The sequence below is a fragment of the Condylura cristata genome, unplaced genomic scaffold, assembly GCF_000260355.1.
Source record: "Condylura cristata isolate star-nosed mole 26May11 unplaced genomic scaffold, ConCri1.0 scaffold00017, whole genome shotgun sequence".
NCBI lineage: Eukaryota > Metazoa > Chordata > Mammalia > Eulipotyphla > Talpidae > Condylura > Condylura cristata.
In genome coordinates, this window is record NW_004567118.1 from 21562100 (window position 1) to 21584226 (window position 22127).

Sequence of the window (22127 nt, forward strand, 5' to 3'; positions counted from 1 at the left end):
CTGAAGTTTGGAGACCTGGGTTCTCGCACTGGTTCAACCACTCATTTCCTCTGGGGCCTCAGGCACCATGTCCCTGCATGACTCTCTAAGCTCAGTGAGGAGATATCAAAAGAGCCCCAAAACTGCTGGAAGGAGGGACTACAGATAAAGGCAACATACTATTAATTCTTATTTTAAAGCAGCAGCCTCCGTGGCGTTTGCCGGAAGGTAGACCCACAGCTGGGATCAGGAGCTGTCACTGATTACGGAGTCGTCTTCCTCTGTGCCCACTCCTGCTACATCTGTCTTGAAAGCAATTTTTGCTGGTGAAGGGTGCCAGAGCCTTCACTTCCTGGTCCACTTGTTCAGTCCTGAGCACAGGACTCAAGTACACACACCACGGTGCGGGAGGGCCTGGGGGTGGTGGGTGGGGAGGGCAGCGTTCCTGGCTTGCTTTCAGACTGAACATGCTCAGATCATGTTCCAGCGCCTCCCTGAGAGGCAGGGGCTTGTCTACACTGGGATCAGCTCCCCTAGCTCCACGTGGCTCATCTGGGCCAAAGCTGCTGTCAGTAAAGGTTCTGCCCCCACCCCTGGGCAGGAAAGGCACGCTCCTAGGAAGCAGTACCAGTCTCTGCCTGGCTATAGCCTAACTCCAGCTCCTCCCACAGAAGAGCGGGTCTCTGGAGCAGCACTGACAGCAGTAGGGTAGAGAGAGAACAGCAGAGCATCTCTTGTGACTGATAGGAGGAATCAAACAACCAACCCCAAGGTGGTGGGGTGGGGGTGGGAGTAGAGGTAGGGCTGGCATTCATTCAACATCTGTATCCACTGCCAAGTCCTCACAGCCATATTTTAAAGTTCTTGGCAGTCTGGGACCTGGCAAATAAAAGGCTTCTTTGTGTTGGCTTGTGACCAAGCCTGTGTCAATTCTCCCCCGATATCTTCCCAGAGCCACTGCAAGGGTCCCTACGTACGTCTTGCGTTGCTCGGCCAAGGAGTTCCCTCTCGTCTGAGCAAACATGTCAAAGCCGTCACGAGAATTACACTGCTGGAGTGAACTGAGGGTGCCGCTGACGCTGTCTGTCCCCAGGTCTGTGGGAACAAAACAGACGAGGAGAGGATGAAACAGAATGTGGCCTGTGGACTTGAAGGATTCCCAAAGTCAGGGTGTCAGCTGGGGTGGCTGGTTTTCGGGGGCAGGTTCAGGGAGACACAAGACTTTCCTTAGCATTCCTAGCTCACCACAGGTAGGAGGAGCCTGGCGAGGGAGGGAGAGAAGAGTCACTGACCCCCAAGCTATTCGTGGTGGGGAGAGAGTCATTATGAATGGAAGGGAGATCGCCAGCACTGAGGGGCAAGGACAGGGTCCGCGCCCACAGACTTCTCATAATGCCCTTATCAGTGTGCTGCTCATGAACTCAATTACTGCCTGGAAGGATGCAGTCACCTATTTATTTGACAAACATTTCATAGGCATCCACCACATTCGGAGCAAGATCTTTAGCAGAGCAAATTGAATCTGACATGGTCCTTGGCCTCAAGGAAGGCAGAGTAGACGGGAGTCAGGCCACAGCAATGCTGAACTTGAGATGCCAGGAAATACGCAAAACTGACACAGGCGTGTGTCCTTGCAGCTGAGTAAGTGATACTGCAGGAGCAGGGACAAAGGCTCAGGGCCTGGAAGACCAGGGAGTGGGAAGTGAGCAGTGCTCACGGCAAGGCTAACAGGGAAGGCTGGACGGCGGGTGTGCAGGTGGCAGGGGGCAGTGGGGAGTCTGAGGCCAGCTGAAAGAGCTGATGGAGAAACACTGGGCCTTTTCTGAAGGTGGAGCTAGAGTTTAATTTGAATTTTAGGTATTAAATCTGAGACTGTATGCTGGATGGACTGAAGGCAGCGCAATCAGTTCTAAGAGGAACAGTAGCTACAGATATATGAAATATTCAGAAGCTAGAATTAACAACTGACAGGCCACTAAATAAACGCTCAATTTGGCAGAAATGAAATGAAGGTATAAAGATAAATATTAAGAAAAGAAGAAACCAGGGAGTACATTTTGAGCGGGTTTATTAGTTAATTTAGTAGTGTAAGTGAATCTACTATAAATTGGTGTCATCTAGTGTATACGTAGCCTCGAGAGTCATAAGCACCCTCTTAACAATGAACTATGGCCATATGGTGAGTTTTTTATTTTAGCTTTCAGACTGTGGAACACTTTAGGTTGATGATAATTCAAGAATAATAAAATGTCAATGTCATCACTTTCTATTTCCAAGTCTGTGGCAGATATCACCAATCCATCAACAAATCATCTTCTAAATCCTGATGTGGCTTTGGCAGACTTCCTAGACCTGTGCCCCAAGCATCCAGTGAGCTGAAACTTACTAGCCAGTTGATATCAAAATGGGAATATTCCAAATAAAACACAGCGACCTTTCTTTAAAAAGCAAACTCAAAACTTCTCTTACTGCTGCTTTTCTCCACTTTCAAGTTTCCCAAACTTTTTAAGCTTGGGGCAAGAAGTTAGGAAGTGAAGCTGGTACAACTGGCTAGGACTCAGAAATACTCTCCAGGCTTCCAATAAGGAAAAAGGAACCTTCAGTCCAGATTCACACCCAAGAAGTGACCTGCAAAGGAGGCCCTTTACCCCTTGTTGACACTCACCCAAGCCTGCAAGCTGGGAGGAGAGGGAAGATGGGGGTGCCGTGTTCCCCACCATTGGGCTCACCACCGCTGGAGACCCTGGCCCCAGGTCTATTAAGTTGTCTTCTGTTACTTCGTTCAGTACCTGTCAGAGCATGAGATGGTGGTGAGCCCCAGGGTGTTCGTGCCAGTTCTCAGGTAAAATGAGCAGGTGCCATGCAGGGTTCCAGAGGAAAGACATCACCACTGAGCCAGGACAGGAGCTAGATGGTTCCCCTCACCCCAAGCAGGGGTTTCAGTGTGCTTCCCCCAGTGGCCTCCCCACACCCCAACTTAAAGGAGGCAGGGCTGAATCAGGGACCATTCCGGGGCTGTTAACTTGGGGTTTCCTTGCCACCCTCCCTTTAGGGATGTGCCTGCTAGCTCTTCCTCAGTATCCCACCAAGCAGTTTGCTCTTCAGTTGCCCAAATATCTTCACCCCGGTAAGAAAAACTGGAGATGAGGTCGAAGGAGGCAGTTTCCTGCTCTGCAGATGAAGGACTTCTGAAAGAATACTTACTCCATTACTGGCATTCTGAACCGATCGGCCTGATCTGTATCGCTCAAACCTAACAAGGGAAGGGAAAGAATGGTGAGGAAAGAGATAGATGCTTATGATGTGGCTCCAGGATGCTTGCTGGTCCTGGGAGGACAGTAGAAACTGAGGAAAGGAGACCAACCAGGCCCACCTGGGGGGCTAGGAGAAGTGAACCCCCACATATACAACTTTTCCAGGTCTTCCTCAAGGTGAGGTCCCCCCAGAGGAGGATCAGCCTTCCCCGAGGGAGAAGGGCACTGGTTGGCACATGCCATAGTCCACTATAAGCAGTCTCAGTCATCTCCCCACACACCTGGTCCAAGAGCGCTCCCTTTGTGCCAGGAGAGGAAGTTGGATCAGCCACTACTGTCTCTGATGTCCATCTGCAAAGCCAGGCCAGAACTGCACCCCTCCCTATTTCAGAGCTGATGATTTGTTAACACAACCTTGGCTCCACTTGCTGGCGGGGAAGGGTGGGACTTGCGCAGGGCAGTACTGGCCGTAGCAGTGGTGCAAAGGCTCTCCAGAAGCTGCTGGAAGAGCACAAGCAAGTCCCCACCTGTGATGGGCTGCCAGTCAGGCTGCGCTCCTGGTCAGCTGGGAGCAGATGGATTGAAGATGCAGGAGACCTGGCTTGGAGCAGTGGCATCTCACACCAGGTGGGGAACAGAAGAGCCAGTGTGAGGTATGCATGGGACCTGCCATGGTATTGAAAAGCTCCAAAGTGCCAAGGCCACTTTTCCCAGCTGAAGCCTGGAGAAGCCAGGCTTTACAGAGATGCATGACACCATACTGGTCTCCCCACTGCTGGGTCAGAGTCTGGTAAGCAGGGCTCATCAGCAGGGCATCTGGTTAGAAAGACCTGGGGGCCTCCCTGGTGGCACAAGGGGTCAAAGCACAGCACTCTGCAGCCCTCTGAAGCTATCGGCAGCACAAGTTCCATCCCAGGACAGGGAGCTGACCCACAGGGCACAGCAGATCTCTCCTGTCTCCCCTGCTGCTCCCCTCGGCAGTGTTATTTCAGTAGACCTGCCTGTTTTGCTCCCCACTCTATTGCTGGTGAATCCTCTCACCTCCACCCCCACCTCTGTCCTGTACCCCAGCTCTGGTAGGCTAAATAAATAAATCTTTAAAAAACAAGAAAGAAAGAAAGCCCTGTGGGGTTGTTTTTTGTTTTACAAAGTCTGTACAAATAGGAGTATTCATACACCTGAGAAGTTTCTAACCGGGAGCACTTTTCCCTCACTCTCTGCAGGGGCAATATTCTTGTCAAAGGCACTCTGACCAATAATGAAACCTCAGGGCTGCTGGCCCACACTTTGCCTCTGAATTTGTTGTAACACAGGGCCTGGCAAACTCTGGAAATACCCACATGGTTTCCAGGCATCGTATTCTAGAAGGAACTTAGATGAGTTCAGCAGGTTAAAAGCCAAACTCATTTAAAGCAGAAAATCTGGAGTTATATGCTAAAATCAAGGGTCTTGGGCTGGGAGCCCAGGCACATAGACCTACTCCTGTTCTCCAACTGCCAAGGGAGGGGTGCTGGGGGGAAACCTGGGTAGACCATATTCTCACTGCAGAGGACTCTTCATCCATCAGAAGGATATAGGGTCACCCACTCCCCTTTGTCACAACTGAAGCTGAGACAAAACCCAGAGTTGGCCAATCACAGCAAAATCTCCTCGAAGCCCCCCAGATGCCAGCTGCTGTCACAACGACCCTCCCTGATGCCAGATTATGGTGCCATGAGCCAGCACAGGGGCCAGGCCCCAAGTTTCCAGGGAAAAGGCTGGCCTGGTCAAAGTATTTTCTGGTGCCAACACTGGGTGGTTCAAGGAAGCTCAAGGCACACTCCTCAGAGAGATGCCAGGGGAACCCTGCTGCCATCAGTACTCCTATTGAAAACTGTCTGAATAAGACATTTGCACTTCTTTCCCCAGGGAAGGCTCTGGAAAAGGAAAGGAATTTGCAAATTTGTTACCTCAAACCCAGAAATGACTTGGCTGTGGAAGGAACTGAAACGAGTGTGTGCGCGGTCCCTGCGCACCGCATGCCAGCACTCACGCCAGCCTGCTTCTCAGCTCTTGAGACACGCTGACATTTGCAAAGGGAGGGAAAAATCTTTTTTCTCTTTTTTTAAAGAAGGCAAAGAGGAAATCTTTTTTCCTTAGTAGAGTCCTCCCCCCACCCCCCTTTAATCCTTTTCAAATTCAAAGGTTCTTCAAAGGAGCAGGTGCAAAAACTCCAGGGCCCCCAAGCCCCCCAGTGCTCTCCCTCCTGGGACTGGGGGTGTGGGGGAAGGGAGAGCAGCCTGAGGCTTACAAAGGGCAGAGTCTAATCTACACGTCAACTTCCTGCTGCTTGGTTCCCAGGAGAACAAGAGGCATTTTCTCCTGTCATCTGGGAACAAATTAGCATCTCTGATGAGTATTTTCCAACTCTAATAACTCTCTCTCTCTCCCCTTTGTTTATGAAAGAAACCCCTCTGTTATGGCAACAATCTTTTCAAGGGGGAAAAACCCGCTGGCTCCCACCTCTCGTATCTAAGGAAGACATTGTTGAGGTCGTCGTTGACGTGCAGCAGCTCCTCGGTGACCTCCTCGTTGGACACGCGGGAGATGAGCTCCACGATGCGCTGCTGCATGGCCCGGCAGGTCCTGTTCAGCTCCTAGGGAACACACGCACCTCTAGTAGTCTGCTGGGTATGCTTTTGTCACATTCCACTTCCTTTGGAAAAATGGGTACCGATTCTTAAAAGTCATGAAAGGAGTTCATGCTCGTCGATAAAGCCGGACGTGTGTCAGATGCAGAGTGCTGGGCCCTCCCTCCCTGCTTCTTCTCCGACCCCAGAAAAGCAAGTGCCTTTCAACAAATGTCCATCCCTTATGCTGTTATGGGTATGTACGTACAGGTTCGTACGAATCACTTTTAAAATGTAATAGGATTCTTTGCAGCTTGCTTTTTCTCTCCAATAGAATTTTCCAGTCACCTTTCCCTTACTGTGCATGACTGCCTCATCCCCATGTGTGCCTCTCAGAGCAGCTCACGGTTCTACTGCTGGCCTTTTAGGTCGGGGCTCCTTCTCTGGCAAACCTAGATAATGCAGCCGTTTAGACTGGTGTACACACACACACACACACACACACACACACACACTTATGTATTCGTGCCAGCATTGCCACAGGACAAGCTCTTAGAAGTGGGGTTTCTGAAAGGATATGGTTATTTAGAATACTGGTTGTTGATAATGAAAGAGCCCTCCCAAAGGTGGTATCATTTTATATTGTGACAACAGAATGAGGATATTTTATGATGACAACAGGTGCATTTCAGCGGCAGGTCTCAGACTACCTCACTAGGTCTCAGAAGCTCAGCAAGCTCCCACAAGGCTTCCAAAGTGACACTCACGCACCCTCAGCCACTACATCAGCCTTCCCCACCGTGGTTAGCAATCCCCCCTACCCCCAAGACCTGCCCTTATCACTTTCTGGTCTGACCTCCAAGGGCCTTCCCTGGTCCAGACAGCAGCCTGAGTGATGTTCTTGTAGGAAAGTGCTTATGCAGCTGCCCAGACACCCACCAGGGCTCCTTGCCACCATGCATGCCAGAGGTTTCTGAGAGACTTAATGAACGAAGGCAAGTTGCAGTCCTTCCATCTGCACCCAGCCCAGAGTATCCAAATAACACGCCCTTGCACCCACATGCACAGGCACCCCCGCCCCCCACCTCACTGCTGGAGGCTGGTGGGCTTCCTAAGCTTGATCATGCAGGTAAGATCATGGCAGGCACCTCACAGACACGTCCATCTCAGAGCAGATCAGGGTCACCAGGCCTAGACATTGCTTCTGCTGCCACTTGAAAGGCTGCTTGGCCTGCAGAAGCTCCTTCCCCGAGGCGGGAGGAGTGGAGGAAAGGAGCCCAGGCTGTGTGGACCAGCCAAGAATCACCCAGCACAACTGCATTCATACAGACAGAAGGTACCTAGCTTTAGGCAGGTGTTCACCTTTAGGAATAAAGTTTCTCTTGGTGATTCTCTGGCTGGCAGGGCCACCTATCCAGTTATGGAAACAGTGCCAGGATCACAGCTCTACCCTCTTGCCAGCACTCTGCACGGTCAGAATGGTGCCCTTATTCTCTTTTGGTCAATGAGGACAGCAAGCCCCATGTGCGACCTCCCTGTGTTGACTATGCACACAGATTTCCTAAGACTCTGGAGAATGCAGGATCATCCCTGGAAGTAGGGGCCTTTGAGCAAACCACTGGATAGTCAAAACCTCTCTCTCCCTATCCTCACCCTAGTGCTGCAGGTGACAGCCAGCCCCAGGGACCAGGCCAGACACACCAGCCCAGCCTGGTGGTAGAATTCTCACAGTCACCACATATATGAAGGAATGGGCACACATGTGGCGGGGGCCAGCGTGGGAGAAGGATGGCAATTCTGAAGCATTCTGCACCGCCGGTTCTTCCAAAGCACTGGCTCCCTGCCATATTCTCACTCAGCTTTGCACATAAGTTCAGACTCCTCTGCAGCACTCTTCACTGGGAGAATGGCAGATCCATGTTCATCCAAAATCTAATTTTTCCTCTCTAGGATATATCCCAGGTTCTAATGAACCAGCAGTTAGCATTTATATACAGACAAGTGTGCAAATAACAAGAGGCAAAAACCAAAAATTAATTGCAGAAGCCACCGATGTTGAGTAGAGTAAAACACCATAAAACTCCCACTCTCTTTCACTGTGAATGGCTCCTCAGCCCAGGCCCACGAGGAGAGGGGCACTCAACTGCCTGGTCAGTAATAGCCACACAATAACCACTGTGGGTGCCATGGATACTCACACATCAAGTCCAGTGACCAGAGTTATAGTCACAGTACACAGGAAAGAGAGATAAAGGCTGCTCATGAGCAATGGTAACAGGAAGCCAGACCCTCCATATTAAACAATAAAAAACACCAAGCTTAGGAAAGAAGCAATCTCATTAGACAATGCCCATGGAGGATTCTACCAGCTAGGACTGAAGTGAACACTGTAAGTAATCACAGTATTTATAACACATCTCAGAGCGCACCTACTTCAAGTTGAAAAGGGAGCATGAATTTAGGCTAAGTGTAAAAGACCAGCCACCTGCTCCAGCACCCCCCTGCCACCCCCCACCCAAATGGTGTTTGGTAAATACTCAGGCAATAGGTCTTGCCCTGCCCAATGCTTTGAAAGAAATGGAGGAGAACTGACCAAAGAGTGTAGGAACAGGAAAGCCAGGCCCAGGGGATAGGATTTTGGGTGGCCGGGCAAGGAAAGAGGTGCAGCATTCCACAGCCTCCCATGGACCTTTCTGGGGCCACTTTGTGTTAAACCCTCACCCCTCTCAGTACAATGTGCTGGCTGCAGATGAGACCAGTGTTCTTAGGTGTCTACAAAAAATCTCTGATGAGCAAAAGGACCTTGAATCCCAGCGATGGACCTACTCCCTCCAGCAAAGGCAGCTGGACAGGCCCAGGACAGCGAAGTGTGGCCCCCATCTGGTGCTTGCAGCTAAGCAGCAAACCCTGGAGCCCTGGGGTGGGAGGGGTAAAGGCAGGTGTCAGTCACTTTTCATCCAAACTGCAGGTCCAGTAAAAAATGCAGGATCTGTCTGTCAGAGGAATATGGCAGCGTATATTAGGACACGTCTAAGGTCAGCTCTCCAGAAGCATGCGGCGGCACTCCCTAGAGCGTGTGGACTATCTCCAAACACTTTTCATACTGTTTAAAATAGCAGATGACTTCAGACACTGGCCCCACTGCTCAGGAGCCCATGTGAGTCAGCCTTCTGCCTGGCTAGCCTCCTCCCTTGCCACCAAACAGATTCCTACTTGTCCTCCAAGGTCCCAGGATGTTACTCCACCCTAATTGTTCATGATGAAAATTTTCAAGCACAAAGCAAAGTTGAAGGACACCAATAGACACCAGATACCCAGTACCCTGGTTCTGCCATTAACACTTTAATGTGCCAGCTTTACCACATGTCTACCCAATTCTCCATCTCCCTAACCACCCACAATTTGCCACCAGCCTTCCTCCTCAAGATTCCCAGAGCTCTCTGGACACAGCTTGTCATCAGTTACCCCTGCAGAGCCTACAGAGGGACTACCTCTAAGAAGTGAAGACCAGCTCCACCCTACCCCAAAGGCACAAGCCCCAGGACAAAGATCAGGCCTCTGGGAAGATTCACTGAAGTCAGAGGAAACCAGGATCAGCTGTCCAGGCCGCCAGCACTCTCTGGGCCTACCTGTCCCTGGTGAAGTGGTGAAGCTCTCCACTGAGGGGCCCCTGAAGCCCCCTGCCTATGTCAGCAGCTCGCCTTGGCTGTCATCTAGCTTAAACCCCTTCATTTTTTTTTTTAAAATAATAGCAGGTTTCATATTTATCTGATGATTGCACATTATATATCCCTCCTGGTGGAACCTGGCTACATGAAGTTTTCCACTTGTTTTATTCAACTCAATGTCTCTAATATTTACCACATAGTAGATACTTAATCAGCATGTATTGAAAGAATAAATAACAAATATGTGGTTATTATTCATGGTCACTAGGCACTAATAAATATTTAACTCTTTGTTCATCTGTATTTCCACAGTTCTATTTAATCTGTACAGCTGCCATTTTATGCAGGCTTTGCATTGTGTGTGTGTTTTTTAAATAATATAATAGTTTATTTTTACACCATTTTGTGCCTTTTTCCATCTCAGTTGTAATCCCCGTGGGCTTCCCATCACCAAATCACTCGTGTGCCATCACCATAGTCCAGTGCATTTCCCTCCCCCCACTGTTCTTGATCCCATTCTCCACTCCATCCCCATAAATTGTCTCTGGTATATAGCTGTTTATTATTATTATTATTATTATTATTATTTTCTCACCTGGTCCATTAAACCCCTTCATTTTTTAAAAAAGAGACTTATTTATTTGTGCACACAGAACTGGGGCACAGGCTAGAGATGCAGTGGTGGTGAGAAGATTCACCAGAGACAGAGAGGAGAGCAGAACAGGTAGACCTACTGAAATACACTGCTGAGGGGAGCAGCAGGCGAGACAGGAGAGGTCTGCTGTGCCACGTGAGTCACCTCCCTGGCCAGGGAGTGAACACATGCTGAAGAGCTGTGGCCAGCTTTGCAGTGCTGCACTTTAACCTGCTGGACTACCAGGGAGGGCCCTAGCTTAAACCTCTTTTCTGTAGAATCTTATTTGTGAAGGAAAGGGTTCTACTACTCTACAAAAAATGTTTGGAAAGTGCTAAAAATCTGAGACCTCTGCTAGCTCTAACATGGCGACCTCAGCTTAGAGGAAGACTGAGATCCAAAGGTACAGGACGCAGAACCCTCAAAGACTACAGCAGTAGAAACAGCCACTTAGACCTTTACTCTCCTTTTACTGCCCTCAGCTGGGGTGGTGGAATGGCCAGCCCTAACCCCACAGGCAGAATCTCAGAGCTCCTGCCCTGGACAGACAGGCTGACCCTGGGACTCTGAATCAGGGACGTCAAGGGGTGACTGCAGAGAGAAAGCCTTACTACCTCCTGAAGTCAACTGTCTTATAAAAAAAAAAAAAAAAAGGAAGAATAAAGCATAAGAGAGGGGGAAAATTAAGATTTTTGCCACCACAAATGTCAGTCGGCCACCCACATGGCCGCTGTGGGCCGTCCAGAGCCACCTCAGCTCAGCTGGGTGACCTTCTCCACCTCTCCGAGCCCCAAACCACCCAGACAGAGAGAGACCCGCTCTGTCCTAAGATAACGAGAGCCTCCAGCTTGCCGGCAGTCCTTCCCACTGAGCAGCAGCTGGGCTAGGGATTTCCTGAACACTGAAGATTTCAGTATTGGCCTCCTCCTATGTCTGATTCTCAACAGAGGGAAGAACAGCTGGCCACGGTTCTTTGTGCAAAACCCCTCCATCTCTCAGAACATCTTATTAAAATAGCCTCTCTTTTCTAATTAATCCCAATGCCTTCATCTTTTCTTCAAGGGACATTCTCATCCCCACCTCGCAAAACAATCTTTTAATCATCTTTCTGGGTTTCCTCTGAACCCTCTCCAAGTTCTAAGGAGCATGGAATAAGGTCCTAAAGACCTGCTCTCTATCGCTACAAAGGAGAGGAGAGGAAGAACAAATTCTTTGTTGAAGAGAAAGGAGGAATCATGAAACTAAACATGTAGTATGGGACAGTTTTCTCTGGAGAAAGTGGTCCTGGCCATCCTGTTTTTTTGTTGAAATGAGATGCAAGAAGCAAGAGGGGCTATACCATCTGCTACCTGAAAAAGCACGTGCGTGGGAGGGGGGCTTCTTTTGTTATCTGATGGATGACCATGTAGGCATATGCATTTTGGCATCACTGGATTAATTAAAAGTTAGTACTCCCTGAAGGCAAAGCTCAAGAGGCTAATTTGAAAGTGACAGAGATGACAGCGTCAGGGTCTTTAAAGAGTCTAAGAAGTTGACCACACCACAGGCGCTCAGGACGACCTTTAGCAGACCAAGGGGCGGCAGTTCCAGTTTTGAGTCTGGACCCAACTGTGCATGCACAGAATGGGAAGACATGGATTTGCGGCCTCAGGAGAAAGAGATGGAGAATTTTCAGTCGATGGAAGCTCTCTGTTTCATATCTGCCTTCTGCTGAGAGCTGTCTGGTCACCTACAGGGTGGACTGTCAATGGCCACATGTGGACCAAGTAGAGACTGGGTTGTGGAGAGGCCTATGGCACAATATCAGGACCTACCACGTGAAAGAGGACTTTGTTTTGTTCTGCTGTTATAGAAGACAGACCGGGGGAGCAGTTATGGGTGGCTGACTTCAGCTCCGTGTATGGGGGGGTGCGCCAATAATAATCCCAGAAGCTCCACCTTGAGGGTGACTTGCCAGGAACCGGCACTGTGCTGGGTACATGAGCTAGATGACTCCCAGTCTTTCCAAGGTGAGAGTGACGACGCCAGCCTGAGGGGGTACGTGACCTGCTGAGTGTCACCCGGCTTGTCAGCTGTCAGCCTCGATGTGATCCAGTGATTCCTAAACCCTTGCTCTTTCTGCCGTGCTGCCTCCCCAAGTCTGAGCAAGCCGGGCGTTTGGAACAAAAGTGCGTCCGCAGCTGACACGAACAGGCTGTCACTGAAGATATTAAGAAAAACGAGGCACACATCAGGCCAGCTGCCGGAGAGGGATGAGAGCACAGGTGTGGAGCTGGACGAGCTGTCTATATCTCTCCCAACTTAGAGTGAGAAGGTTGCCACACACTGAGGAGGGTTGCTGTTCCCTCTGGGAGTCTCGCTTCACTTTCCCGGGGGGCTCCAGCTAAGCTGACAGCACAACACGGAGGGGCCTCAACCTCCCCTCACCCACCTGATGGTCCTCAGGCAAATGGCTCTCCCTGGCCAAGATGCCCTGCTGCTCTGAAGAACTGAGAAACTGAGATAAGGCTACACCTGAAAGTGCTTTGGACACACAGGAAGTAATCGGGACATAACCTGCCCATAATTATGGGTGGTTACACTGGTGCATCCTGGGGCTGACACCTCCCATTTCCTCTCTCCCCCCTTCCCCCACCTCCTACCCAGCAATTTTCACGCGGGCGGGGGCAGCTTCTGTTGGCGTGAACATTTGGGTGGGTGACAAATGTGTTTATTTCCATGGCCCTGGCCAGCACTGTGAGCTCTGGACAGCTTCTAAACGGAGCAGTCTGGCTGCCCTCCAGCCCGACAGAGGGGTCCTCAGGGCACATTCTGACCCCATCAATTCCCAAACACATGGTGGCATTTTCCCAAGTGGAAGGCTCGCCATCCGCTGTGGCCCCACCCCTTGGGAGACCCTGTCCGGCTGACTTCCAAGTGCTGGGGGAAGAAGTGGGGAAGCTGGGGGGGGGGGTAAAGGGTGGGGGCGATGTCAGGCATGACAGAAGAGGGAGGCCAGCAGCCAGGAGAGTAGTGTCTGTTCACACAGAGCTGCCCGACTACTGAACCTCCCGTGCTGAAAGGACAGCCTCCCACTGGCACCCAGAGCAGCTCTTTCTGTTTGATTTATAAGATAGCAGTGAGAGCTGGTAGGCTCCGAGTTGGAACAAAACAGAGGGAAGGAAAACGTCATGGGAAGCAACCTATTTTTGAAAACTGTGAGCTGACGCCAGGAGATTAGGTTCTGTTTGTCTTGGCTGATGGGCTTGTTTAAAACACACACAGACACATGCACACACGCACACGCACACACACACACCCATGCACGCACAGGGTATTCATACTGTCTGGGTCTGTTCTGGCTGTCTGGAAGCATGCTGGCTTTGTTCAGCCCACCCCCTGCTGCCGGGAGCTCAGTTCTGTCCACCACAAATCCCCTGTCAGCAGGAATCCTGATGCTGACACAGCACAAAGCTAGCAAGAGGCCCTCTCAGTTTCTGGACTAATCTCAGATTCCTGTGCGTTGGGTAATGCCTGGAAGAACCCCCCGCAGGCTGGGAATGGAGGCCAATAACACATTAGTGGGACGCTGGGTCCCATGGAGCACGGCACATGGACAGCTGGGCCTTCTAAAACGAGGCAGGCCTGGTTTGCTGCAGGTGGGCAGGACGTGAGGACTGGGAGCTGAGGAGGGCCCACTCAGGGATCCTCACTCAGCTGGCCGAGGGCACTCACCTCAGCTTCCTGCCTGCCTCCTGCACTAGGCTGTGTGCTCCTCAGAGCGGGGGCCATGGAGCCGGCATCTCCATGCTTTGTTCTGTGTTAGGCCCGGACAGGCCTCTACCCGCCCTCATCCCTGGGAACTGACAGCTTCTGAGGAGGAAGGGGCTCCACAGCAGCACTTGGGATCAGGCCCAGCCACTGAGGCTGTGTGCACTCCTGAAGGACTCATTAGAGTCCTCACTCATTAGAGCTGAGCCTTCACAGACAGCAAGTCTGTGCCAACAGCAGGGTGGGAGGTGTGGCACTCAGGGGGCCAAGACAGACTCTGAGTGCCCAGACACAAATAGCAGCAGAGCACGTCTAAGGCACTCACCCAGTTTGCCAAGCCAGTCTGGCTCCTGACCTGTTTACTCAAGCATCTCACCTCCTGCTGAAAAGATCTGGCGCTTGCAATTTCCAACATCCTTTCTCCACCCCTCCCAAAGGTCACTGCTTCTAAGGACAGTGCTGCTGCCGTTTCTATAAATGAGAGTTGTCTGAGATCAGCGTGGTCAGATCTGGCCTAGCGCTGGACCAGGCTGTCCTGGGAAACAGGCCTGAGACAGGATCCCTGACTAATTTGAGGGCAGCCCTGTATAGGGGACCCCCCTTTTTTTGCCATGGTGCCTGGTCCCAGGGCAGAGGAGGCCGGTTGGCAATAGACCTTAGGAACCATAATATAGGTAACCCCCAGTCCAGGTTTCTTAGCGTTTGGGAAAAGAAAACGAACTTCAAACATCATCTCAGTCTAAGGAATATGTTTGGGGTAAGGTATGGCCTAAAGGGCTCCTCTCTATGGGGGGAGGTAATGAGGTCCTGTCACAAACATTTATGATACAACGCTGAGAGAGCAAAGCAACACATAACATCAAACACATAATATGATCTCAACTATATTGAAATAAACATAGAAGAGAGTGAAAGAAAATACATCAAGGGCCCTCCCTGGTGGCGCAGCGGGTTGGGGCACCACACCAAGAGGCTAAAGCCACTTCTAAGTAAGTTCGATTCCCGCCTGCCCTGGAGCTGACCCACAGGGCACTGCAGACCTCTCCTGACCCACCCACTGCTCCCCTCAGCAGTGTACTTCATCGACCTGCAGTGTACTTCATCGACCTGCCTGTTCTGCTCCCCACTCTGCTTTCACTCTGGTGAAACCTCTCACTGCCCCTGAGCCTCTGACCTGAACCCCAGTTCTGTATGCACAAATAAATAAGTCTTTAGAAAAAAAAAGAAAATATATCAAACACTGACAGTAGTTATGTGGGATTAAAGAAATTTTTTTCTGGCCCTCCCTGGTGGCGCAGTGGGTTAAAGCACAGCACTGAGAATCTAAAGCCACTTCCACATGAGTTTGATTCCCGCCCGCCCCGGAGGTGACCACATGGCGTGGCAGACTTCTCCTGAACCGCTCACTGCTCCCCAGCAGTGTACTTCGTCAATTTGCCTGTTCTGTTCCCCACTCTGTCTCTGGTGAAGCCTCTCGCCGCCCCTGAGCCTCTGGCCTGTACCCCAGTTCTGTATGCACAAATAAATAAATCTTTTAAAAAAAATTTTTTTTTTCTTCTTTGCTCTCCTTCTTTCTTTCAATCGGTATGCTACAGCGGGAGTTTCATAATGAGGGGGAAAGTGTTTTTAAGGAAGGTAACTGCAAGTTTAGTTTACTACTGGCTACTGATCATTCCCAGGAAGGAAGAGGGAGGGTGAGCTGGGCGACTATGGGTGCAGTACCTTGCAACAGCAGTCTACCCAAGCCCCATCTTCGCCTCCATAGGTTGAATGCTGCGACCCTAGCCCACGGCTTCCAGGTATGGTCCCTCCTCACCTGTAGCAACTCCAGGTCAGATGAATCCTCCTGCCCGGGGACCATTTCCGTTAACATCTCCGACATAACTTTTGTGTTTCCTCGAACAACATCCAGTTCACTCCGCAGCCTGGCAATCTGTTGGGGCCAGGAGAGGAGAACAGGAAGGAGAGGTCAGTCAACCTGTACGTGGCCGGACAGTCCCATTCATTATGACATCCAGGTTGCACCTCTGGGTGGGTGAAGTAGAAGCAGCAGTCTTCTCTGATGCAGATCTGCCTGGGAGGGTGATGGCAGCCCTGAGAGAGAATGGAATGGGGGATGGAGGCCACCCAAGGGCCCTGGTTATTAAGTTTGTCACTGGAACTCTGCCTACGATACTGAGGCACACTGTGTAGAGAGAGCTCGCTGGGTGTGGTGAGGACCGAACTGGTTTGCAGTCCCAACTCTCCCATGGTAGGACATCGAGTGAGGAATTAACCACTCAGGCCCTTACTTCTTTCAAGTGAATATCTCCAAGGTTCCTTCAGGATGGGATCCTCCAGGAAACCTCAACTCTGGCCTGTGGGAATTTAGAATCTATATAATATGGCCTGCTGAGAGGCTGGCTGGCATTAACTTGCACTTTTCTGGTGTGAAAAGAATGAAGAAGAAGGACCGAGAGAAGATGGAGGGGAGCCCCCCCCCCCACAAGCTTCCTATCAAGGGATCCTTGAAAACTATCCAACTTGCCCAAACAACATAGCTCCCCGAGGCCAGCACATGGGCTGAAGGTCTGAGCCCTCTCTCTCACAGCAAGAACACCATAAATCTCCCCATGGTCTACAACCCAGCACATGGGCTCTCTTAGTCCCCTCAAGACATCGATGAGATACACAAGGGTGGTCTTTGCCCACAGAGAGGCATATGAAGGACTTCTGCACAAAAATGCCTACTTGTTGCCCACACAAAGGAGGATTGCTCAGTCATGGGAGACCAATGTGCTGGATGGAAGCCAAGAACTTCAGAGGTACTTGAATGAGTGCTGGGAGACTCCCAAGAGCACAGAACCCCATAGGAGCAGCACTGGCCTGGGGGTGGCAAGAATGAAGGAGATGGACCAACAGAAGACACAGAGGAGCCCCCCTCCCCACTCAGCTTCCTCCCAAGGGGAGGAGCCTCAGCTTCCTCATCTAGGAAATGATAATACCATACCTCACAGGGCCGCTGTGAATAACTGACATGAAAATGCTTGTACAGTTCTGGCGTGCAATACTGATTAGATCCTTCCTGCTAGAACGTCCAGAGGGCTGGATTTTGCGATGACTTGACTGTGCTGTGACCAGGCTCAATGACACCTTTTCCGACTCTCCCCTGCCCTCCTCTGAGGTGGACCCCAGCATTCCCAATTCTTCCCCTTCAGTTCCTTCCAGGTCCTGTACCAATCCTGGCAGCAGGGACTCTGTTGGGCTGAGGCTTGTACCCTCAGCACAGAGACAGGGATAGGAGGCCTCAACAACTGCTTACTGGATGGACAGATGAACAGATGAGTAAACAGATGCTAATCAGACTGACAGGTGGGGTCTGTGGATAGGCTCTTTCCTGTCCCTGGCTCTGCCTGGTACATAGCCCAAGGAAACTCCTCCCAGATCTTCAGAGGAAGTTTCTGGTCCAGGAAAGCCAAGCATGTGACAACTAGAAACAATGTGGGCTCTTAAGTCCTGGGATCCTCTAGGCCAGGCTGTCTTGACCTCTCCCAGGTATAATACCTGTGCCCTCTTGCCCACTCTAGAACTCTTCTCCACTGTTCTGAAGCGAGGTTGCGTCCTGTGCTTGCACAGCATTGACTGTGAGTCAGAAGGGCACCTCAACTTCCAACATGTTGATCTTGCCTCAGAGCAAAATGGGGGTACATTTCCACCTGAGGCATAGGGACCTGGAGGGAGACCTTCCTTCCAGGGTTCCCCTTTTGAGGATAGGTGTGGCCATTGTGGGCAACAAGGGAGGGCAAAGTTCAGTGATCCCAGGCCCGCAGTTAATGTAAACCCTGAGCTTCAGCTGCAGGTTTCAACTCCCTCCCCTCAGCATAGGACGTGGAGGATTATCCTGGGCCTACTCTGGCTGTCCTGTAAGCCAAACCACCCTGTGAGATTAAAGGGAGGACAACTGCTGCATTCTACTGACAGGAGATGGAGGCTGCAGGACCTGACCAAAGCCTCGTGGTAGGCAGCGGAGGGAAGCTCAAGTGCAGGCCTAACTCCCAGTTTCCCTCTCCCCCACCCCCCCTCACGCTGTGCTTCTCAGAAAGGGCAGAGAACAAAAATGTGTATGGCCAGACACAAAACACCCACTAGCTGGACCTAGTTATTCGGCCCCTCTTCAAATGAGGAGTCAGTGAAGTGACATTGTTACAAAGATTAAATAAGGATTTAAAAAATACAAACCTTGGATAGATTTTTTTTTCCCAAGTGGTACTAATTCTCAAATTTTAATAGGAATTTATAGAATCATCTAAAGACTCTACAACTCAACCTATAAATATCCAGTTTGGGGTTAAAATGGCATCAGGAAATACCCCAGGGAAGGCTGGTAGCGTTAGTGATAGAGGCAGAAAGGCCTCCCAGATCCCAGCCTCTACCTCCACAGGCACCGTGCGGATTGAGGCCCAGGCCTCTGATGGCCAATACTTCTTTGAGGATAAACCTAAGCCTATTCACAACTCACTGACTGTGTTTCTGGCCTCACCTTCTGCCACGGTTCCTTTCCTCCCAGACCCTGTACATCCAGCTATCCTCCCAAACACCCACCTGCTGTCCCTGAGGGTATGCAGGCCCAGAGGGGTCTCTGGATCTTGCCTCACCTGACAAGCTCCCACTCCAGCTCTGAGACCCTCAGAGTGTCAGCTCACCAGCTGCCTTCCTGGTGGGGCTCAGCTTGGGGTTCACAGTGCACTCAGGTCCTTGTCCTGCCAGTGTGACATCCTGTCTTGCACCTGTATCCCCTACTGGGCTGTCAGAGAGAGACGGTCCTTCCATCTCTATGTTGCTGACATCTAGCACTGGTCAAGGGAGGCCTCTGTCTACTCCCCTGGAAGGGGAACGCGTATAGGTGGCTGGCCTGGAAGTATACAAGTACCTGTTCTGAATTGGCCGTGATGGGTCCAGTCACACTCAGAGCTGGGGCCTGCGGAGCAGAGTAAGGTGCAGGAGGAGGCGAGGAATAGGAGCTGGCACTCGTCCTCTGCTGCGACTGGGACCTGGGCATGGCTGAGGCTGGATCCACTTCAGGGACGCTCTGGCACGGCAACAACAAAGTCGTCTGTTCACTTGGGCTGCCAGTGTGGCTGGGCCTGGCATCTACCCCACCCGGGCAGCAATTCCCGCCAAAGCCACCTGCAGACGGGAGGGGGGCCCAGCTCTGCTGCTGACCTTCAAGGCTTGAGGCTCAAAGCAGCTCTCTGCCCCTCTGCACCTCACAGACAACCAAAGTGACTCAGAAAGGCAGCTCAAGAGTGCTGGCTGGGGTTTCCACTATTTGTATCACCTCAGGATCTGAGTGGAGGGGGACTGCTCTTAAGTTTTGCTGACAATGAGTACTTAGATACCAGATTACATTTTGGCCTTTACAGGGAAACTAATATAAATAGTCATTATGCAATTTACCAAATGTTCTTTGTAATTATAGGAACAACGACATTGTTCAGTGTCATTGTTAGAAGAAGAAAACAGGTTATGCTCATTCCACAAGGCACAGTGAGTGGCTGGGAAGGATTAAAATAAGAATGATGCTTTGAAAGAAAACCCTCGTGGGACTCTCAGGTCACCTTTATTTTCAACTGTGTTCCCACAAGAGATCTGCCCAGGCACACTGCCCATCTTGTCCCCATTCCAGTGATGGGCAGATGGGGCCTGTGAGGCAGAGTGTGCTACAGTGAGGTTCCTCTTCTAGACCCTGGAGTTTTCTGGCTCTCCCGGTCAGGGGCTGATGACCAGCCAGTAGAGGTACTAGCTTCCACCAGAGAGGATGAATGGTGTCACCTGCAAGCTTTTAATTGTGAAGCATGGGGCTGCCCTACATTACAGAGCTTCAGTGGGAGGCTTCTAAGTGGGCCTTTCCTGCGCTTTGAATCCCAACGCTGACAGAACTCAAGAACTGAACGCTGATACTCAAAATAAATTCCTGATCCATTTTTATACAGTTCAGAAAACGGAAAGCTGCTCTTTGCCCTGTGATAGTTGAGGCTGTCAGCCCCGCCACCTTGCCAGCAGTGAGGTCCTCGGGTGCTCTCAAAGGGCGACGACGCCTGCATCCCCACACCAGATTCCCTGGGGCCTCTGAAAAGCAGGTGTTAATGACCCTCCTAGGATGGCTCCACCCAAGCAGCCACTTCCATGAAAACGTCTGAACTGATCCCTCTATTATATTCTTCCCCAGTCAGTCTGAAAACTGGGGGAGACACTGCTGCCACTTAATCACCAGTCAACCAGCTGTCTCGCTCCTGTATTTCCCTTGTTATTAAAAAGAAATGCCCTCAAGCTTTAAGAAAGCGTGATGACAAGCTGAATAATTCAAATGGAGCAGCAGAAGGGTAGTGGCAATGGCTTGCCCATTCCGCAATAGGTCTTTCTAGAAAATGCCAGCTGGAAGCTTACCCGCTGTGGTGTGTGTATGGGAGACAGAGCGTCCAAGTCTGCCATGGGAAACTCGACCCCTTTCCTCTTCAGCTCCTCGTATATGTGCACAACACCGGTAAGGTCAGGGCTGCTCCGAAAGGCATCAGCCCACGCCTGGGGGGAGAAAGAAGGCTGTTAAGGAGGGCTGTCACGGTGCCTGAAACTCCAAAGCCACCCAGGGCCTCTGGCAGAGGCTAAGCTCTCTCCTCCACTGGAGAGCAAACCACGCTGCCAGACCTACTCCCTTCCTGTCCTCCTGCAGAGCTGCCACGGTGCAGCTGGCAAAATCTTGGTTTTCAATGGTGCTGTTGTGCGTGAACAAAAACACAAAACTTAATTCGGCATGTAGTATTTCCTTGGAGAAGAGACAGAGAAATAACACCTAAGCACCGTGGCGCATCCTAAAATGCAGGCATTTCCCTAAAGGCAAGGAAATCGATTCCTGGGGATGTTGAGCTGAAGGGCGTGAAGAGCCTGCCTCATCACTGCACACGGAGGCTCCGATGGGACAGGAGCACTGAGGCTCTGTCCACGGTCATCTTCACACCCTGCTCTGCACAGCACTCGTCAGAGAAGGCAGGAACCGTAGGCAAATTGAGCAGAAAGGGAAGGAGAAATTGATGTGTGATGGGAAATAATGGCTAACTCTAGCTTTCCTCAGTAGATCAGAGCATGCTACCGCTGAGAATGCCAGGCCTAGCCATCATCTGACAGGTGAGAAGGCTGAGGCGTGGGCGGGCAGGGGGTTGGGGGGAGAGACCCACGCTGCCCACAAGGTCAACATACATGCCCACATCAAAAAATCCACTTGATTCCCTTAAGAGAGGAAAGAAAAAGTATCTCAATATTCTATTACTTATCACTGGTTCATGAAGCCTTTATGATTTTTAGAAAACATATTCTGTTATATGGAAGTTAAAAGAATATATCAAAAAAGAAGTTTGGCCAGAGTGAGGCCCAGTTCCTTGGAGCTGTCCTGTCACCATACATGCCCAGAGGAGGAGGCAGCAGAGCGTCTTACAGCCACGGCTTTGTTGCCAATTCTGCTGTGTCACAAACTGTAACTGCCTCCCTGGCTCCAGCAATGTGTTCCAACCAATCCCGAGGCAGCGCAGAAACTCTATCTCTAACCAACAGACTCATCTGAAGTTAAAAGGTCAGTTTCTAAAAAGGCTTTTTTATCACAACTGATGCGGCTCGCTTACTACAAACACTGTCAGCCTGGCTTCCCTTGGTCACCTACTAGATTTGCATACTCGGGATTAAATGCCTGTATATCATTGTATATCAGGACAGCCTCTCTTGGCTAACACTCCCTTCGGCATTCTGAGGGGGTAGGAGGTGCCTGCAGAGGCCTGTCTGGAACTCTCCAGCTGGAGAGCAGCACAGGAGACCTGCTCCCCATCCTCACCTCAAGGAGTCCCCCAGAACCCTGTTCTCTACCAGCTGCTTGGGCTGCCACCGCTTGATTCAAAATTCAGCTGAGCCCTGTGACTTCAGCTTCAGAATGCCACAGCATTTTAATTTAGGATCTAAGCTTTAGAGTCTAAGACCAGTGTCACAGCCTACTGTGGGAGGCTGGGGAGAGAAAGGCATGGCAGTTCTTCCTGGCACTGTTTCCTGTCTCCATTTCTACAGGAGGACAAACAACTCTAGGGACTCCTTTGAAGTAAGAAGAGTGATGATCAAAGAATCATTACGGTTTCACATACAACCCAAATTGGGCCAATCAGATTTTCTTCCCAAAAGCTTAGCCCTGGACCTGGGGCTGGGGGGTGGGGGTGGG

General features: G+C 50.8%; 1 protein-coding gene across 7 annotated transcripts in view; it reads right to left on the reverse strand.

The window, feature by feature from the left end:
• Positions 1–22127, reverse strand: part of TOM1L2 (target of myb1-like 2 (chicken)) — a 108036-nt gene that overhangs the window by 15851 nt on the left and 70058 nt on the right. For 5 of the 7 annotated variants that reach the window (XR_001145536.1, XM_012726265.1, XM_012726266.1 and 2 more), the window contains exons 5-11: positions 20321–20455; positions 18804–18962; positions 15711–15827; positions 5736–5869; positions 3184–3232; positions 2645–2768; positions 957–1074 (exon numbers count right to left, since the gene is read on the reverse strand). Coding sequence is in view for 6 of the 7 variants with exons in the window: in XM_012726265.1 (XP_012581719.1) it covers positions 957–1074; positions 2645–2768; positions 3184–3232; positions 5736–5869; positions 15711–15827; positions 18804–18962; positions 20321–20455 (836 nt within the window). In the remaining variant the exon portion in view is untranslated. The remainder of the gene's footprint in view (positions 1–956; positions 1075–2644; positions 2769–3183; positions 3233–5735; positions 5870–15710; positions 15828–18803; positions 18963–20320; positions 20456–22127) is intronic. The other 2 variants (XM_012726269.1, XM_012726267.1) reach the window with 1 other exon arrangement.